Source organism: Myotis daubentonii, chromosome 13 (assembly GCF_963259705.1).
Source record: "Myotis daubentonii chromosome 13, mMyoDau2.1, whole genome shotgun sequence".
Classification (NCBI taxonomy): Eukaryota; Metazoa; Chordata; class Mammalia; order Chiroptera; family Vespertilionidae; genus Myotis; species Myotis daubentonii.
In genome coordinates, this window is record NC_081852.1 from 23,548,638 (window position 1) to 23,569,713 (window position 21,076).

Below are 21,076 nucleotides of genomic sequence, written 5' to 3' on the forward strand. Positions count from 1 at the left end.
AACTGATCTATGTTCTAAAATGGGGTTGCGAAGAGCCCTTACTTAATATCATCACTGTAAGAATTAAATAAAATGCAAGGTTTCTGGGACATAATCAGGATTCCATATACATAGCCATCTTGATTTTGTGAACACAATCCATACATTTGGTCATCTTCAAATATAAAATTCTTATAGTCCCTTGTCATTAAAAATATGTGGATATTTGATTGGATATTAAAATTTTAAAAATATTCTTTTGTTGAGGAAAGAAAAATTAGACTACCAGGTGCAAAATAGAAGTATAAAATTTATTTAAAATCACCCACAAAGTTCCGTATAATCAGGAATGATACAATTTGCAATAGCTTTTTTATAAAAAAAACTCATGACAAAGATTTAAAATATAATTTCAATTACAGTATTCATTTAGCCTTTTAGAACAATTTAAAAAAAGAAAATTTATGCTCTAAATAAATGAGACACAAGGAAAATATAATAGACAATTTCCACAACTATCTTTACATGTATGTTTCAATACTAGTACATTTCAATGCCTTTTGCTACATAAACATGAAATCATGTACAACTGCTGTGCACCAAAACTTAGCTTAATTCGATCTTTCAAGTAACATGCAATATCAACTCACAAGTCTTCAAGTACTGCTAGTAAATGTTCCCTTGTATGCAGAGCACTACATTTTGATCCTGAATTGAAATCATTAAGATTATATTTTTCCCTTCTACATGAAGTGCTTTTTCTTTAAACTGCTTCCCCCATATGTTAAGATCAACAACAACAAAAAGGATATTTTAGAGTTTTAAAATCTTTTTCTTACTATTTCATTGTATAGGATATTTAATACAGTAGGGCAGCAAGAGGTAAAAATAAGTCCCCCAAAGGAAAAAAAAAAAATTAAAGGTACAAAATAAATAGTAAATACACTCCAAAGAGAAAAAGTCATCTACAGGCAGGAATATTAACTTGAGAAATTGATATTTCTCTCTTGGGAATTCAGCAATACTCTATTTCACCATGGTGAAAGACCTGTAAATATTTTACTTCCACTAACGTTAAGCACTCAGTCTATTCCTTGAAACCAAGTTATTGATATGCACATCAATCTACTGGGAGGTCACCATATAGCATAAGACTAAATGAAGAAACTAGAAATTAATGCATTTCTCTCTTTTGAGTAGTTTTATTATGTTTCTCTTTTGGAAACACTTTATGATTCCTTAGTTACCCAAAGATGACCATCCACCCATGTCACAATGCAAAAGCTACCCTTTATTTTTACTATAAAATCATTTCTAAAAAAATATTTCTCTTGAAGCACCTATCACATTGTAATTTCCTAAAAAGTAAAAAAAATAAAATAAAATAAAAATGACATACACCCCAATAAAAAATAATTTTTTGTTTTTGAAGAGCTGTTTTTGTAAATCACATGTAGTCAGCCACCTTATAATATCGCAAACAGGCATTTGTTGAGATAGGCAGTTACTGAACTGAGTCACCAAAAGTGGAATTTGACTATTTAGGACAATTTGGCCTGTTTTGTCCATTAGTAACATATAATGACTGATGAAATAGCAAAAATATCTTACCTGTTTGTATCTATAAAGAGCTTACCAAAATTTTTACAAATACATCTAATTTTACTTAACTCTCTGGGCAAGGATTGTTTAACCATTGACTGAGAGATTGTATATAGCTTGAAACAAAGGGTAACAAAACAAAACAAAACAAATTCAAATAAGTGGGAGATAGTACTATCTCTTAGAGATGCCAAACTTACATTTTTGAAAATTTAATTTTATTTCAAATATATTTTTATTGATTTCAGAGAGGAAGGGAGAGGGAGAGTTAAAAACATCAATGAGAGAGAATCATTGACCAGCTGCCTCCTACATGCCCCCCTCTCTGAGGATAGAGCCCACAACCCGGGACCCTTCAGTCTGTAGGCCGACGCTCTACCCACTGAGCCAAACCAGCTAGGGCCAAACTTACAATTTTACCATGAGGCCTAAGAACTAGAAGAGTCTAGCAAATTCCTTCAAGAAAAATGCATTTGGCCCGGCCAGTGTGCGCAGAGGTTGAGCGTAGACCCATGAACCAAGAGGTCACACTTCTATTCCAGGTCAGGGCACAGGACCGGGTGCAGGCTAGATTCCCAGTGGGGGACGTGAAGGAGGCAGCCCATCACTGATTATCTCTCATGATTGTTCCTATTACTCTCTCCCGCTCACTTCCTCTTTCTGAAACAAATAAAAACATTTTTTAAAAAAATGGGGGGAAAAAGAGACCTGCACTTCAATATAACGAACACATTCAACTTTGTGAGTTGTTGACTTTAGCCTTTTAAAAAATGTTTTTAAAACAATTATTACTTAGGTTTCCCTCTATGTTGTAGTACAAGGTCTTTCTTTATGAGAGTGTTTTTACAGGGAACAACAAAACTTATTCTAAGGCCTAATGCATAAGTCTTGGGAATTTGGGGAGGCCTTAAGTATGCACAAGAAAATAGCTGGCTAAATAAATAATGGAGATGTCCCCTCAGACTCCCACGGGCCACCATGGTTCTGCTGCGTGAAAGGAGCAAGGAGCTGGAGGGGCTCTGTGCAGGTGACCCTGGTCTACAATGTGTGCATCCAGGTGCGGCACATCTGTTCACAAACGGAAGACTGAGCAAAACATGGAGTATTTCTTCCTCCTAATATGCAAGGACTGACTGATCCCCAGACTGAAGAATTGAAATTAAGGGATGAATGGGATAAAAAGTGTATACCTAGGGGAGGTGCACTAAACGTTATTGGATGAAGAAACGGCATGCTCCAAAAAAAAAAAAAAAAAAAAATGAAGCCAAGTTTTAAATAAGACTACAAGAAGCCAAAACAATAATATCTAATTAACAAAAGGAAGACAGCATCTGTGCTACCATGGGGATGGTGAAAGACTGTTGGGCAGCTGAGAGGGGGCAGTGATGCTTGTTTGTCCCATGAGTCTGCGCCCCACTATCCCATCTGGATGGGATTTGAAACTAAGGAAGATGTTGGGAACTGAGGAAGGATGCAAGGTCATTGAGGAGTCAGAAGCACAACTGTAGAGGGCTGTCAAGGAGTCAAGAAGAATAAGATTTCAGACTACATGGGCAGAAATGAAAACGCACACAACACACACACACACACACAAAATTGCAGTCAAGATTCAGCGAAGGGAATAAGGAGCTCCAGCCCAAGGACCTAATATTAACAACGAGGAGCAGAAACAGTTGATGCTGTATTACCACAGAAGACAGGCCAAACTGAAGAAATTAGAAGAAAATGATGGCTCCTGTTTAAATTCTCCATGGACATCTAACACTGCTTTGAAAAAAGCATTTTCAGGTAGTTAAAGACAAAGTGGAGACGAAGATAAAGTTCCCAAAAATATTAGCTCACCTCTTTAGGCCAATTAATAATAACTAAAAAGGATAATCACACGGCCCTGGCTGGTTTGGCTCAGTGGATAGAGTGTTAGCCTGTGAACTGAAGGGTCCCGGGTTCGGTTCCGATCAGGGACACGTGACCGGGTTGTGGGCTCAAGCCCCAGTAGGGGGCATGCAGGAGGCAGCCGATCAATGATTCTCTCTCATCATTGATGTTTCTATCTCTCTCCTCTTCCTTCATCTCTGAAATCAATAAAAATATATTTTTTAAAATAAATAAAATAAAATAAAAAATCACAACCCTCTGTGAATGATGTTGAAATTTCTAGTTTTCCGAGGTTTTCTTTTAGTAAGTTGGAAACATTATCTGTCCAATCCCCAGTGCTGGAGAGAAAGTAGTACATAATAAAGCAGTTTGATATCCTACAACATTATATATAAAGCACAATATTAATTACAATTTTTCTTACTATCATGTTTGATTTCAAAATGGTTCCTCATTTTCCGTTATATATTTTCATCGATTTCAGGGAGGGAGAGAGAGAAACATCAATGCTGAGAATCATTGACTGTCTGCGTTCTGCAAGACCCCCCACCCACTGGGAACTGAGCCTGCAACCCAGGCAGATGCCCTGACAAGGAATCAACCCAGAACCCTTCAGTACACAGGCCGATGCTCTACCCACTGAGATAACCGGCTAGGGCTGGTTCCTCATTTTGAGCGATTTATTTTTTCAGAGAAAACTGGTATGGAGTGGGGAGAAGAAACATTAAAAGCATTTCTTGGTGTTGAGCACCGAGAGTAAATTTGCCTGTTGCTGATAGGAACACAATTCTCCCTCATTTCTGCCCCTTAACTTCTTCCATGGAACTTGAAAGAGCTTCTGATGACTGACTTTCCCCATGTTTAAGAGCTCTTCAATTATTAACCAATGTTACCTGAACAAATTCAAGGAGTAAAAAATTTTTTAAATAAAGTAATTACTTTCAGTTCTCTTTTTAACTTTTCTCACCCAGATTATAGAATAGGTTCTATTGTTGCCAGCAACCAAATTCCAAAGAAGTAAATTGGGCTGAGGTATAGGAGGAAAACATGCAAAAAAAAAAAATATTGTCTTCTATAGATCAGATCTGTTACTAAGAAAGTCACCAGTCAGACCATTAGTATGATGCATTATACAAAAACAGGAAAGCCATATAGAAGTAGTGGTAGAATATATAACTTCTTGCACAACTCTTTTAAAAATGTATTTTTATTGATTTCAGAGAGGAAGGGAGAGATAGAAACATCAATGATGAGAGAATCATTGGCTGCCTCCTGCACACCACCTACTGGGGATCAAGGCTGCAACCTGGGCGTGTGCGCTTGACCAGAATCAAACCCTTCATTCCGCAGGCCGACACTCTATCCACTGAGCCAAACCAAGCAGGGCTTGCACAACTTTTTATCAAACACTAATAAATGAGTCTGGAGTCAAACATTGGTGGGGTAGAGACCACTCAATGCTAATCTGTGGTCTTGTGATCATATCTAATCCTAAAAACTGAATTTTCCCTTAAAAGAACGAGTAAAAGCTCTTGATTCCTTTTCGTACAATTACATAAAGAATTCCAGAAACATGATTTTAAAAGACAGGAAGACAAGTGAGCAAGATCACTGCTATTCTTAAATGAACCACGCGTATTTGTGTAGGGAACTTGGGGAATGCAGGACAGAGAAAGGGGAAAATCAGAGGGAAGAATAAAAAGTGTAAAAAGAATTAAAGTGCACTTATTGACACTGTTATATTGTTAAGTGAGAGAATAAAATAACAGGCAGAGTTTATGGTCAGATTGTAAGTTTATATCCAGCCGACTGGAGAAGAAACCAAATTACTTTCTAATAGCGTTATCTCTCAAAATGCAAATGTTTCAGACAGCTGTTGGGGGGAAAAAAAAAGAATGCCTTTCATAACAGCAGATAGGGGCAGAAATTTATCTTTTTAGAACAACCAGAGTTTCCAAAGTTGCACTGAAACAGGGATGGGTTAGAATCAGCTAATATGTTTAACATCTGATCACGTTCCTACCTTAGACTAAGTTTTGCTTTGCTTTACTTGAGGGGACAAATGGCTGAACAAACTGGAGGGAAACTTGTGACCCAGGCAGGATCACAGATATCACAGTAAGGATGGGAAGGGAGGAAAGCCAACTAAGGAAAAATGTGTTGGACGTTTAAAGCTAGAAATACTAAACCTGCAGACTACCACAAGAGAAACATATTGCGGGACCCTCAAGGCAGTGAAAATTAGGGGAAAGTAAGTAACACCTTTGGATTACCTGAAGGAATAAGACACATGCCTTTTGAAACAAACAATGGTATTTGATTGGGTACACATAAGAAGCAGGGACTAAGAAAACCTCATTCAGATACTAGAATGCCGAGAATTAAAGTTTGTAGAGTTCAATGTGGACAAAAAGGGTGAGGTCCTGGATACAAGCCATTTTCACCATGTCCCAAATTAACAGAGGAAATTAGTCCCTATTTTATACACAAGAGAAAAGCAAAAGATGTCAGTTAATCTCATTACATGATAAGAAAACACAGATATTCAGCTTCTGATAAAGTTCATACTGATTCTTTCTGAATTGCATGCCAGAGCAATGGATGGCATCATTTCCTAAACCTATTAGACGAAAGCTCAACATGGAGCATAATTTGATTTAGATAAATCCAGACTCTTAGGAATCAGAGCACTGATTTTTATCACTTGGTTAAGGGTGCCATACTATGGACGTTGAAGTTACAAGTACAATACACTTATGGGCAAGTTTAGTAGCTGTGGACAATAAGACAGTATTCTAATATGCAGACAGCCACATTAAAATAACCTATGCTGGGACTTAATTGTGGGGCCAACTAGGCAAGACATATACTTAGAGTGTATGTACAACTATGGTTAAATAGTATATACAATAGAAATATATACTTCCCCCAATTATTTAAACCATTCAATCTTTTAACTTCTTATAAATGCCTAACACTTGTTCCAGGGGGAATAAAAGCCTGTACTGTGTTAAGTACTTGATATTTATTGAAATAGCAGACAAGACTATTGCCACACTTTATAAGATGTGTTAACAGGATAGCTTAATAGGTAAAAGTCAGCTAAATTTCCCATCAAGGTCCAAGAGACTCTGAAGGCAGAGAAATCTTGACCCAATATCACTTCTATCCCTGAACCTCTCAGAAAAAAACCAACCCAAAGCCATTTTATTTTTAACTTGTACAAAAATAAGGTTAATTCCCATTGATAAAATACCGTATGGGCGATCAAATCATGTTTATTTTCATACAATCATCCTAACCTTCATTTGATTCATTAAATTATAATTACAAAAATAATTTCACACTGACATTAAAATCTGCTCTCTGGGCTCCAGTGATTGAATTCTATCACTTCTAAGGTGTCTTCCAGGGCTGTGAGGTGCCACTATTATATTAGCTTATGTCACAATTCTTGCCATTAATTCTTACAAAGTATAAAAACTCACCATTGTACTAAAACTAGACAAAAAGATTCCCATGCATCAAAAAAGTTGTGAAATAGAAAGTAGCTATATATTAAAGGTCACATACAGCTACTTTGTCATATTCAAAAGAAATGCTGTGCCTGCTATCGGTGGAAGTTGTCATGCAATGTCAAAACATTGTCCCAGATAAAAGATTTCAATATGTATTAAAAAGACTAAACTTAAATAGTTTGAGGCTATTTTCCATACATGCTATTGTGAAATAAATGATAATGGGCAGGAATCTATGAAGTAATAACATTAGAAAGTAGGATACTTGATATGAATTAAGTCAATATCTCATTTACAAGTGTATGCATTCAATTAAGTATGCATTGGGGTTATGTCTTAAGCAAATTGCTTATGGTTCTAATATAGTAAAATTCCATATTTAACAAATGAAATTATTTCATCCACATGCAGATTTCATAAAGATGTTGGAAGGTTATTTAAGATGCAAACACTTTGCTAATATGTTGCAAAAATTAACCTACAGCTATACATTCTGTTAGGCTCCACTTTCAATAATAATAATAATAATAATAATAATAACAACATATTTCAGCGATTTCCAACCTTTTTTATCTTATGGCACAAATAAACTAATTACTAAAATTCTGCAGCACATCAAAAAATATATTATCTTTCGCCAATCTGACAAAAACAAAAACAAAACACACCACAAAAAGGTATAATTTAATTCTTGTAGTTCAATGGTGGAAAATCGCTGATATATTTCAAACAGGTCTACATCATGATATATTTGGTACTTTGTGGATGAATTGGAAAGAGGATGTAGATGAAGCTAACAAGAAAAAAATGTTTTCAATGATAGCCTACGAGGCATTAGAAATAGGATTTGAAGGACAGCATATTTTGTAGGATTCTACACTAGACAGGAGTTATTCTCCCATCATAGTTAAGTTTGTAACATATTATGAACAGGTTGGGCTAACTTGGGAGGCATGCATCAATGAATTCAATTATCACACCATGAACAAAGGCAGAAGTTTGAAAACCCAAAGGCAGAAGATTGATTCTCCCCCCCCCCCCAAAAAAAGAAAAAAAAGGGTAAAACAAAAGTGATCCATTACAGTAAAATATAATTGAAGTATAGAAATATTAGATAACCAGTTTTCTGAGTGAAAATGTCATTTCAAATAAATTTATTTCCTTGCTTCATGAAAAAGAGCATTCTAACAGCAGTGTGGCCAGTATACAATTACAATGCTGCAGAACATTTAAGCATGAGCTTTTAAAAAATTACAGGGCATACAATGGGATGGCAAACTTATGAAAGAGTTCAATAACGCAGGAATCATGTGTGGTTCCCATCATGGGGTTCAGCAGGTGTTAATTATAACTGAATGGAGACATTTTTAGCTAAGACTGGATATTTTCATGTACTTGTTTTGGTAAACTGCAACTAATTTCAAAAATCTCAATACTCCCTTAAATCAACACACGTGCCTCAAGTTTCTATTGTTAAGGAAACTTACTTTCACTTAGTGCCACTGATCTGGATTGCTGTACAGATATCACAATGGTCTGTTTTGAAGGAAATGTGCTTACTTTTTTTTTTTTTTTGGAAAAATGTGTGTTAGAGTATCTTCTAGGATTTTAATTCTTCAAGTTTACTGTCATGGGTAGTGACTCAAAGAAAACAAAAGCTATTACTTAAATTTTGCAGACATTCAATAAGTGTTGAATGGGTAGATGGGTGGATGGATAAAGGATCTTTAAGTTTTATCCATTAAATCTGGTGAGAAAATAACTTGAAGTGAGAGCAAAGGCCTAAAATAAAATATTACAAGGGTATATTCCTGATGGTCTACTACTAGTAAATATCTTATTTAAGCAGCTGAAACAATAAACAATCACTTATTTATATACTTAAATGTATAAGAAACCAGAGGCTCACAAAAATATACATGTTTTACAACAGAAATCTAAGGCACACAACATACTAAAACAAGTTGATGAATTACCCTATTTTACCTATTCAAAAGCAGAAATCTACTTGTACAAGACAGTCTATCAATGACATTTTGCTATTTACAATCCCTTCATATTCCTTTACTTTGATTAGTCAAAAGCTTGAAACGGATACTTTGCACCATATATTATTTTAATAATTTATGATTAATTTTATTTAGAGAGCTTACTGGAATTGTTTGCTTTTGCACCAGAATTGTGAGTGTTAGCGGTTATGGGCTTCCTGTGGCATTTCCAGGGGAGAAGCACCGTTAGGTTTTCCATACTCCCGAGGAATCTGAGACTTTGAATGTTATAGCACCTCTGCATTTTAACAGAATCAAGTATTTCATTGAAATTTCTTCTTGATCTAAAATTTGCTTTGGGCAATCTCTTTTGTTTTGCTATGAACCGGAAAATGTAATAGAAGAAATAATAGGAGGACTAAAAACTAAACAGAATGCCTATTTTCCTGTTACCTAGATCATAGGCAATTACCTCAGAAGAGTTATCATTTTCCCCAAAACTAATGTGTTTAAACTACTTTGGAATAACTTATTTATATCATTCCTACTATTTGTTTTGCATGTGCAATAATAAGGAATTTGTTTTCAAAATATTTCTACTAAAATTTTAGTCTCTACTGGAATGACTTTCAGAATAAGGCAATTTGGGATGGTTAGGGTTCTCACTACTTTATTTTTGTATTTTATTACCTTGAAACTTTAGAAGCATTTGACTCTTCTGAATCCTGTTATGTCAAATCTCCTTTCGGAAACACCTTTTGATGGATTATATTGAGAAAGTTACAGTGAAAGTAAATTGGGGTCAATGTTGCTCAATAAGCGTTCACACTTACTTAGTTCCCAAGAAAATATTAATCAATGTTGGTGATAATCTTTCAAATTCCAATTTGAGATCATTAACAATTTTTGCATGATTGATTTTATATAAGTAGCTAATATTTGAATGAGAAAGAACACATTAAAAAACACAAACCATACACATGTATGAATACATATTGCAGTTAATAAGATGGAACTCTACACAGCAAGAATGATTTCTCTTGTAGGCAAATATGCACAAACAATAGACAATTGGATTCTTATACTATACTATTTCAAGTTAATTTTAAAAATAGAAAGTGCTTTTAAAATATATATTTACAATTTATGAACAGCGTCCAACCATTACCAATAATAATGAATTATTTTATACAGGAGAGACACCTTAAGAGAGAAAACTTTTCATTGGTTTATTTCAAAGGAATATGCCTATTTTCTAGCAATGATTGGAAGATGTTGAAACAATGGCACCATGAAATAATAATTCAGCTTATAATGAACTGTGTCGATGTGGTTAAGCACCAGGAGCTGTGTAGAGTTAACACTGTGTATCTTGATTTTACATCATAGCACATTATCAGTTAAAAGCCTCTAAAAATTACTCATTTCATAGTAAACAGACTTATTTAAAGCACCAAACTGAGTGATTCTCTCAAGGTTAACACCTAACCAAAACATTTCTTTATGTATTTAAAACTATAAAACTTTTTATTTTTGCTTAAAATGTGCACCTTCTATCAATTGTCAAAATATATAGTCACAGTTAAGAAATACCCACCCTACTGCATTTGCTTGTTTTACTTCAGCCTTCACATGGGTGAGATGAAGATCTATCTAGTAAACAACAATATGACTTTCCTTTAACAGCACCTTGGAAAAATACACAGCACTAGCAAAGGCATTAAAAAGGGGAGAACAGCCTTCATACCCAATGGTTATAGGGCCCTGCAACGTGTGTGAGAGCATAAGGGGCCACGGTGACAACATTGTCATGGGTTAATGTTAATGCCTGGCGAGAAGGAATTTGGTTCAATTCATTAGCTTCAGGGGACAGCTCAGGACCCTCATTAGCTGCCTGATCGCTCTGCTCTGAGACCTTAATTTTCTTATTCTTAGGTTCTTTAGCCTCGTACTTAATCTTGTTTATTTCAAAGCCGTGGTGGGGCCTATTTAGGTTTTTGTGCTGGTAGAAGACAAGAGAGAGACGTGTAGGATGGTTCCTGTTCGGGTGTTGGACGGGAGTTGTAGCATGAAGCTCTCGCCGGGCACACTCAATTAACACAGAGCCATGAGCAGGTGCTATGGCCACCCCACCAACACTGGCATCCAAAAAGATGTGCTCACTATCTGACCAATACTCTTCAATGTGGGGCAATTTCGCCTCAGTGGGTGACAGGGGGTCATCTGACAGGGGGTCATCTGATGGAGGCTCATCTGCTTCCGAATGCTGCTCATCTTCCATCAGAGAGGAAGCAAGTTCAGGAGCAGAGGTGATGAGTGGGGGCTGCTGGTTTGGCTCATTAGAAGGGATCTGCTCAGATGGACCCGCGGGAGGCTCAGAACCAACCAGGGAATCGGCCATGGGAGTAGGCAAAGTGGGAAGAGGACTCACTTCACCAGGCTGTGCGATTCCATCGCATTCCCCAGCAGCAGCATGAGCATCACTCTGTCTCCCAGAAGGCATCGTGCAGTCGGGATCGCTACTTCTTTCTGGAAACACGCACGAAACCAAGGCATCGTTCTTAAAAGATGTTGAGGTCGAAGCAGTGTTGGCGGCCGAGAAGTCTTGGGATAAATGTGCCTCTTTCACTGGGTGAGGAATGGACGGGATCAGTGAGTACATTTGAATGTGGTCCGAACCTTTGAAGATAAAATTGGGTTCAGTTTCACCTTTTTTTTTTTTTTTTAATTGATTTCAGAGAGGAAGGGAGAGGGAGAGAGAGATAGAAACATCAATGAGGGAAAAATATTGAGCGGCTGCCTCCTGCACGCTCCCTACGGGGGATTGAGCCCGAAACCCAGTAATGTGGCCTTGACCCGAATCAAACCGGGACCCTTCAGTCCGCAGGCCGATACTCTATCCACTGAGCCAAACCAGCTAGGGCTCAGTTTCACTTTTTATTTCAGGTTGCAAGGTCTCAGTTTTATTCCCTAAACGGAGAAAAGGACACCAAATGTGAAGATAAGTACAAAATGCTTTTTATAGTTGTTGTTATTAAAGAGTACTTTAAAAAAATATATATGTATATATATGTATATATATATATATATATATATATATATATATATATATATATATATAGAGAGAGAGAGAGAGAGAGAGAGAGAGGGAGAGAGAGAAAGATTGATTGATTGATTTCAGAGAGGGAGGGAAAGAGATAGAAACATCAATGATGAGAGAAAATCATTGGTCAGCAGCCTCCAGCACAGCCCCTGCTGGGGATTCAGGCCGAAACCCAGGCATATGCCGGAACTGGGAATCGAACAGTAACCTCCTGGTTCATACTCCATCACTGAGGCTCGAGAGTCGGACAGAAGTGAGCTTCTGGTCTTCCTGTTTACCTTTCCAGTTCTGTTCTCCTCTCCCCATTCCTCGTTACATGTTGGTTGGTTTCTAAACACTTCCAGTTTCTTCAGGCCAATAACATCAGGGTAAACCGTGACACTTTTTGGGGGACACATGCCAAATTTAATCAGAAATCCTGTTGATTTAAGCTTCAAACCATATCTGGAATTAGATATTTCCTTATGTCCTCTTTAGCCACTCTGGTCTCGCTCCTGAATTGTTAGGATGGGCATTTAGGATGACCCTACTTTTCTATTCGCTGCCCCACTTTAGTCTCGTTTTAACCTAGTAACCAGAATGTTAGGTTTGAGCGACATCATATCCCTTTTCTATACTGAAATCTCCAGTAAACTTCTTCTCATTCACAATAAAGACCAAAGTCTTTACAGCAATCTACAAAACCTGAGATGCTTGGATTCCCTCTTACCTCTCCAATTTGATCTCTCCAACTGTTTGCATTGCATACTTGCTCCAACCACAATGGCCTCCATGCTAGCATTAGGTATTCAAGGGAAATTCCAGCTTCCTGCCTTTGCCATTTCTTCTGCCTGGAATGCTATTTCTCCAAATAAAAGCACTGCAGATTCTCATTTCCTTTAGGACTTCACAGAAATGCCTTACTCTTAGTGAATCTTTGTGATGTATTTAAATGTAATTCTTTTACAGCACTATCTGTCCCCATTGCCATGGCTACATTTCCAAGACCTAAGATGCTTCCGAGTGGTGCTCAGTAAAACTAGTGGAGTACGATAATTAAATTGATCAAGGAAGATTTGGAGGAAGTAATGCCATTTCATGTATGCCAAAAAGGAGGATGAGGGCTTCAAAATAGATGGGGAACAAAAAAAGAACACGTTGCCCTTTCTGGGTGGCTCAGTTGGCTGGAGCATCTTCCTGTACACCAAACGGTTTTGGGTTTGATTCCCGGTCTGGGCGCATACCTAGGTGGCCGGTTTTGATCTCTGGTCAGGGCATGATAGATGTTTCATCTCAATCTCTCTTCCCCTACCTTCTCTCTCTAATCCTTGGATGAGAATTAAAAACAAAACAAAACACAAAAGAACATGTTTTTGAAAAAAATAGAGATGGGGCATTTTTTTGTTGATTTTTGGTGTGGGTAAGTATGTAGAATATATTTGGTGTCATATAGATAGTTTGAACTCTAATGAAGTTATATTAAAAACAACTGAGCCCTAACTGGTTTGGCTCAGTGGATACAGCGTTAGCCTGGGGACTAAAGGGTCCCGGGTTCCATTCTGGTCAGGCGCATGTGCCTGGGTTGTCGGCTCCATCCCCAATAGGGGGTGTGCAGGAAGCAGCAGATCAACTATACTCTCAAGACATTGATGTTTCTATCTCTCTCTCTCTCCATCTTCCTAACTCTCTGAAATCAATAAGAAAATGTTTTTTAAAAAAGAGATAAAACAATTAGCTAACGTAATGGACTGATATCTGACATAAATGCCCATTCCCAAGAGTAGCAAAGATAAAGGAGAGGAAGAATACAGTGCAGAGGAAACTTAAACACTGAAAACGAGCACGGTCCAAGGCCTCACCTAAATGCGACAGGGATGAAGCCTTACTGTCGTGCATTGTCGAGTTATTCTTCCGCTTGATTCGAGGAATGAGTTTCTTCTCCACAGCCTTTATCTTACGCGTGAAGACTTCTGTCATCATCGCTGCTCTTTTCTTCCCACAACGAGGAATTGGCTGAGTAAAACATGTTCTTTTTTTGCGACACGGTGTGAGGACATCAATGGCCCCAGATCTGATCTTAGCTTCCATTCCTTCCCTTGAGCCAAACTCATCTGTGTCTGATAATTTATAAAGGGGTAGAACATGCAGCTGCTCATCTTGAGGAACGATACCAAATGAGCGGTTATCTTCTCGTGTTAAGGTACAAACCTGATAGGAAGGAAAAATGGAAAATGTAGGTCCTGCACATTCATCATAGTTATTCCTACCATCTCGTTGCCATAATGCAAGGGATCTGTATTCAAATTTTATGTTCAATTGGTTACTACTGGTATTTTAATTTTGGATAAATGGCTTATATATTAAGTGACCCAACATCATTAAGTTCTATGAACTTATCAATTGTTGGAAAGCAGACTGGTTTATTGATTTCTGAGAGAGAGGAAGGGAGATGGGGAGAGAAACATCTAGTGAGAGCACAACATCAATAAGCTGCCTCCTGTCCAGGGATTAATCACGCAACCTGGGCATGTGCGTTGAAATGGAATAGAACCAGCAACCTCCTGGTGCACCGGATGTGGCCCAACCATCCGAGCCACACAACCCAAGGCAGTATCTCTTGATTTTTGAATATTCATGCAACTTTATACACACTGGCATTAACAATCTATATGCATTAAAAAGATAAGAAATTTGGCACAGTTCCCTCAAAACACACACACACACACACACAAGTACAGATGGCAAAAAAAAAAAAAAAAAAAAAAAGGAAAAAAGAAAAAGAAAGAAAGAAAAAAAGCAAACATTAAGGCCATGGCTAGTGTTACTCAGCTGAGCGTCATTCCATTCATTGAGAGGTGGCCAGTTTGATCAAGGCACATGCCCAGTAAGGATTGTGCAGAAGCCAGCCAATCGCTATTTCTCTGTTTATTCTCCCTTCCATTCTCTAAAATCAATGATAACATATTTTTCAAATGTGCATTCTTACAAAAAAAAAAAAAAATTTGAGTTGCCTAACTTTCTAACTACTAGATTGGTAGCACAGAATCGTTGGTTTGAATATTAGAAAACTCCTACCTCCTAGCAAGCACACCTCCATTAAATATATAACTCAAGAGTTCCAACAAAATGTATGTTGAAGGCTAATTCTGCAACTCTTTTGGAGGTACAGTACTTCAATAAGAACTTAAATTAAAACTATTGATTCCTATATTGTGCAACAGAGCATACAAAATGATGTCACAAGTCGTATATAAGGCCTTAGCCTAAGCGTACAGCAAGGGAGGTTTTAGAATCAAAAGGGAGCAAGGTCCATACCACCGTGCTCCCGTTATTCATGTTGTGTATGTCCCTGTGGGCATGGGTACAGAAGTCTACGCAGGCAGTGACCCCAGAGAAAGGACGGCCTTCTTTGTTGCCAAGCCGACACTCTCGGGCAATATGTTCAAATTGTACCTAAAAAACAAAAGAAGTACGACACAGTATAACAGACAGAAAGAATCAATTTCAGTAAAGAGTAAAAATCACTTCCTGACAAAGTTCTTAAATTAACTACAGTTTGTAATTTCAGAGCTGTCCTAAGCGACAGTACTGCTGTACTGAATGTGTCGTCTAGTGACTTTCAGGAAAAAGAGGTTGAGGATACGTGGGTAAAATGGCAATTGCTATGACTGAAGGCACGTTGACTACACGAATGCCCACTTATTGTTTATTGAAGTAGCCAAGTCATGCTACGTAGAAAGAAAAATAGAGTGCCTTAATCATGTATGCAATTTTCAATGTGTATAAAATTAAATATACATACATTCATGAAAAAGTATAGAAAGTACATTAATAAAAGTAAACGAAAAGCTGAAATTGAAGAGAGAGAGCATGTTATGCATAATACAAATGAAATAAAGATTTAAAAAATATGGACTGATGCGTCTTTAAAATAATAAAATATTTACACTTATTTTCTGTTCTGGTACAAGATTTCTAAATATTTTCTTCCATTCTGTGGTTGTCTTTGTTTAAACTCACCCCCTGCTCCGCTGTTTTAACTGACATATTTCTGACATGTAACCTGTAAGTTTAAGGTGCACAATGTGATGATGAGATACATGCATGTATTGCAAAATGACTGCCACCATAAGTTTAGATAACATTCCAATCCCTTCACATAATTAAAATGATTTTGTGTTTGGAGAGGTAACATTGAAGATCTCTTAACAATTTTAAGTATGTAATATAGTATTGGTTGATTCATATGTGCATGAGTTCCCCTGATTTTATGTATCATATAGCTGTTTGTACCCCTTCTGCAACATCTCACCATCTCCCCTCACCCTGTTTTCTTGTTAATGTCCTTTGAAGCACAACATTTAAAAATTCTGATGGTCTACTTTCTCTTAGTTATATTTTTCAATTGTCTATTGCTAGAGCATACAAATGCAATGAATTTGCATATTGATCTTGTATGCAGAAACCTTGCTGCAGTCACTTATTAGTTCTTTTGTTTAAATTTGGTTATTTTTAATTAATTAACTAATTAATAAAATTGATTGGGGTGACATTGGTCAACATGAACATGAACATAAGGGTTTCAGGTGCGGGTTTGTTATGTTAACACTTATTTCTAATTCTGTGTGTGTGTGTATGCTTCACTATTTTCTGGATACCATATCATATCACTGGTAATTAGACATTGTTTTATCCCTTTGTTTTTAGTTTGGATTTCTTTTACTTGCTTAGAACCTCCAACATGTTTCACTCCACTCAAGTGGTGACACTTGACATTTTTATCTTGTCCCAGATATTGGGCAGAAAGTTTTTTGTCTTTTATCATTAACTAGAGAACCAGTGCACAAAAAATTTGTGTAGGTGTGTGTGTGTAGGGGGGGGGGGGGGGGGGGAGGTGGCGCATCAGCCCGGCCTATGCCCTCTTGCAGTCTGGGACCCCTAGGAGGATGTTCACCTGCTGGCTTAGGCCCGCTTCCTGGGTGATTGGGCCCAAGCTGGCAGACAGACATCCCTCTGGCAGCCCAGCAGCCCTCGGGGGATGTCTACTTACCAGCAGGGAAGCAGACCTAAGCTGCAGTCAGACATCCTTAGTGTTGCTGAGGAGGCGGGAGAGGCTCCCACCATCACTGCTGTGCTGGCAGACATCAGGCTGGCTTGTGGCTGAGCAGAGCTCCCCCTGTGGCAGTGCACTTACCACCAGGGGACAGCTCCTGCATCGAGCATCTGCCCCCTGGTGGTCAGTGCGTGTCATAGTGACCAGTCATTCCCAGTCTTTCTGCTGTTAGGGTCAATTTGCATATTACCCTTTTATTATATAGGATTCTGTTAGCTCTGAGTTTTTCATAGATGTCATTCACCAGGTTGAGGCAATTCCCTTCTACTGTTAGTTTGTTGAATGTTTTTATCATATAAGACTTGGATTACTCACTGACTTTACTTCGCATGATTTTCTTTGTTCTATTAATATGGTATAGCACATTGATTAATTTTCATGTGTTGAACCAATCACACATTCCTGCTTTCTAAGTTTCATATGGAGAACAAATCATAATTCTATGATGTTTTAATTCAATTGCCATAATAATACTTTTTAAAAATCCTAGATAATGTGAAAGCTATTCAATAAAAAAGATCAAATTGGAAAGGTTTTCTATTAACAGTAATTTTATTTACATAGAAATTTCAACCATGTTTAAATGTACTATATAAGGTCCCCGCACATACCTGGTTCTGGTAAGCAACCGGAGCATACTGTCTATAAATTGGAGCTAATTGTGTGGCCAAACTCTGTAAATTATCTTCAAGGTTTTTTTCCTATAGGAAAATACCGTCCATAAAGGTTATTTCACAATATCATGTAAGGTGAGTTTAAGATTATGAAAATGATATGGAGGGTGATGCATATCATACAATTCATACTTACACTGATGAAAGAGCTACAATAGAAAATAATATGGATTATTTATTAAGAACGTATACAATTAGTGATTGTTATGCTTGCATTCAGTCTTTTCAAACTAAAATTCTATGTTATAAGCTAATTAGAAATCTAAATATTAGAGGTTAGTTACAAATGTGCTCATGTCGCTAAAAATGAAACCCATATGCTATATTATTTAATGATACTAGCTACTTTAATACCAGTAATGTCGACATAAGAACTTTAATTCTTGAGTGTGTCTAACATGTCTCAATCTTGGCAACTGTAACAAATCAGGGATAACCCTTTTGATTTCCTAACAAATTGTGTTGATGCTTCCATTGGAAAATAAATAAATAAGGCCTATATCTAGAGTACCCTGTTCCATTCATCTGTCTCTTAATTATCTGTTACTTAATGTAGCTAGCTTATTGGATAGAATCTGGAAAGTAAGGATCCTACTTGAAAACACTTCCTGTCTATATACACGCATTAATTATTTTCTTTATTTGGGGAAAACTTTAGAATTATTTAAACTAGAGGCCCAGTGCACGACATTTGTGCACTGTAGTGGAGGGGGGAACCCCTCAGCCTGGCCTGCACCCTCTCGCAGTCCAGGACCCCTTGGCGGACATCCACCGAAGGGGGGTCCTTAGCGCTGCTTCAGAGGCGAGAGCTCCTGCCACGGCCACTGCGCTCACCAGCCAACAGCCATAAGCCCAGCTTCTGGCTGAGTGGAGCCCCCCCTGTAGGAGTGCACTGACCACCAGGAGGCAACTCCTATATTGAGCGTCTGTCCCCTGGTGGTCAGTGCGCGCCATAGTGACTGGTCGATTTGCATATTAGCCTTTTATTATATAGGATACCTATTTAAAAAGATTTTTATTGTTTTAACACTTGAAATATTGGGTAGGGTGTTTTATTGCCAGTAAAATATTATTAACAATATAGTGTCACAAGTCAAACGTGTCATTTCATTTATTGAGTGGAAATGGTTGTGGGAGGAGGAAAGGAGTCAAAAAAACCCTGACTTTCTAATTGCTTTATTAGAATAAATGTGTTTCAGATATAAAGATTTCTCTTAAATCAGATCTTTACCTGTTGGGGCTCAAGCCAACATCCCTCTATTCTTCTCACCCTATATCTGATCTCAAGAACCATCCTATCCACATCCATGACATGTCACCACCAGAATAGGCGATGACTGAGTCCTCTACCAACCTGGCACTAGGTTGGCATACCCTTTGGTGAAGAAATAGAACCACCATCTAATTTTATTTTTATTGATTTCAGAGAGGAAGGGAGAGGGAGAGAGAGAGTCGAAAGATAAATTATGAGAAGAATCATTGATTGGTTGCCTCCTGCATGCCCCCCACTGGGGATAGAGCCCATAGTCTGGGCATGTGCCCCTAACCAGAATCGAATTGGGACCCTTTAATCTGCAGGCCTTCGCTCTATCCACTGAGCCAAACCGGCCAGGGTCACCCTCTAATTTTAAAAATCTCACCAAGAGAACCAAGATGGCGGCATAGGTTAACGCCAGAGTTTGCTGCTTTGAACAACTACTTCAAAAGTGAAACCAAAAAACGGAAGGGACATCACCCAGAACCACAGGAACGCTGGCTGAGTGGAAGTCCTACAACTAGGAGGAAAGAGAAACGCATACGGACACTCAGAGGAGGCGCAGTGCTGAAGTCAAATTCTGAGGTGCGGAGTGCGCGGAGAGGGCTGGAGGCGGAGGGCGCGGTTGTTGTTTTCAATCGGGAGGGAGTCGCAGACTCTGAGCACCAGATCCGGGCGAGTCTTTAGGGACCCAGACTCAAACGGGAGAAGCGGGACTGTCTGGCTTCGGTCAGAGCCAGTGCAGCTTTTTCTCCGAGCTTTGCAGCGGGTGCTGGGACTCAGAGAGGCAGAGCCCCTGGGGACAGGACTGAGAGCCGCCATAACTGCTCTCTCCGGCCCACCCTGTTGATCCTGTGCGACCCGCCCCGCCCAAGCCCTGCACAGAGGCATTTGCCGGATAGCCTCAGGCAAAGGCTAGATTAGCACCTCCCTAGAGGACAGAAGTTCTCTCACTGCTGACACAGCTGATTCTCATAGCCACTTGGCCTGGAGGTCAAACCCTCCCTGGAATTAGCTACAACAATCAAGATTTATCTATAAGACTGCGAACAAAGACCACTAGGGGGTGCACCAAGGAAGCATAACAAAATGTGGAGACAAAGAAACAGGACAAAATTGTCAATGGAAGAAATAGAGTTCAGAACCACACTTTTAAGGTCTCTCAAGAACTGTTTAGAAGCTGCCGATAAACTTAATGAGATCTACACGAAAACTAATAAGACCCTCGATCTTATATTGGGGAACCAACTAGAAATTAAGCACACACGGACTGAAATAACGAATATTATACAGACGCCCGACAGCAGACCAGAGGAGCGCAAGAATCAAGTCAATGATTTGAAATGCGAGGAAGCAAAAAACATCCAACCGGAAAAGCAAAATGAAAAAAGAATCCAAAAATGCGAGGATAGTGTAAGGAGCCTCTGGGACAGCTTCAAGCGTACCAACATCAGAATTATAGGGGTGCCAGAAGATGAGAGAGAGCAAGATATTGAAAACCTATTTGAAGAAATAATGACAGAAAACTTCCCCCACCTGGTGAAAGAAATGGACTTACAGGTCCAAGAAGCTCGGAGAACCCCAAACAAAAGGAATCCAAAGAGGACCACACCAAGACACATCATAATTAAAATGCCAAGAGCAAAAGATAAAGAGAGAATCTTAAAAACAGCAAGAGAAAGAAACTCAGTTACCTACAAGGGAATACCCATACGACTGTCAGCTGATTTCTCAACAGAAACTTTGCAGGCCAGAAGGGAGTGGCAAGAAATATTCAAAGTGATGAATACCAAGAACCTACAACCAAGATTACTTTATCCAGCAAAGCTATCATTCAGAATTGAAGGTCAGATAAAGAGCTTCACAGATAAGGAAAAGCTAAAGGAGTTCATCACCACCAAACCAGGATTATATGAAATGCTGAAAGGTATCCTTTAAGAAGAGGAAGAGGAAGAAAAAGGTAAAGATACAAATTATGAACAACAAATAT

General features: G+C 38.2%; 1 protein-coding gene across 5 annotated transcripts in view; it reads right to left on the reverse strand.

Annotated features, from left to right (window-relative positions):
• Positions 1-1,929: 1,929 nt before the first annotated feature.
• TET1 (tet methylcytosine dioxygenase 1) overlaps positions 1,930-21,076 on the reverse strand; it is a 104,788-nt gene continuing 85,641 nt past the window's right edge. For 4 of the 5 annotated variants that reach the window (XM_059662537.1, XM_059662535.1, XM_059662539.1 and 1 more), the window contains 4 exons: positions 17,769-17,858; positions 15,360-15,497; positions 13,904-14,252; positions 1,930-11,641 (listed from right to left, as the gene is read on the reverse strand). In XM_059662537.1, the coding sequence (XP_059518520.1) occupies positions 10,704-11,641; positions 13,904-14,252; positions 15,360-15,497; positions 17,769-17,858 (1,515 nt within the window). In that variant the 3' untranslated portion in view covers positions 1,930-10,703. The remainder of the gene's footprint in view (positions 11,642-13,903; positions 14,253-15,359; positions 15,498-17,768; positions 17,859-21,076) is intronic. The other variant, XM_059662536.1, reaches the window with a different exon arrangement.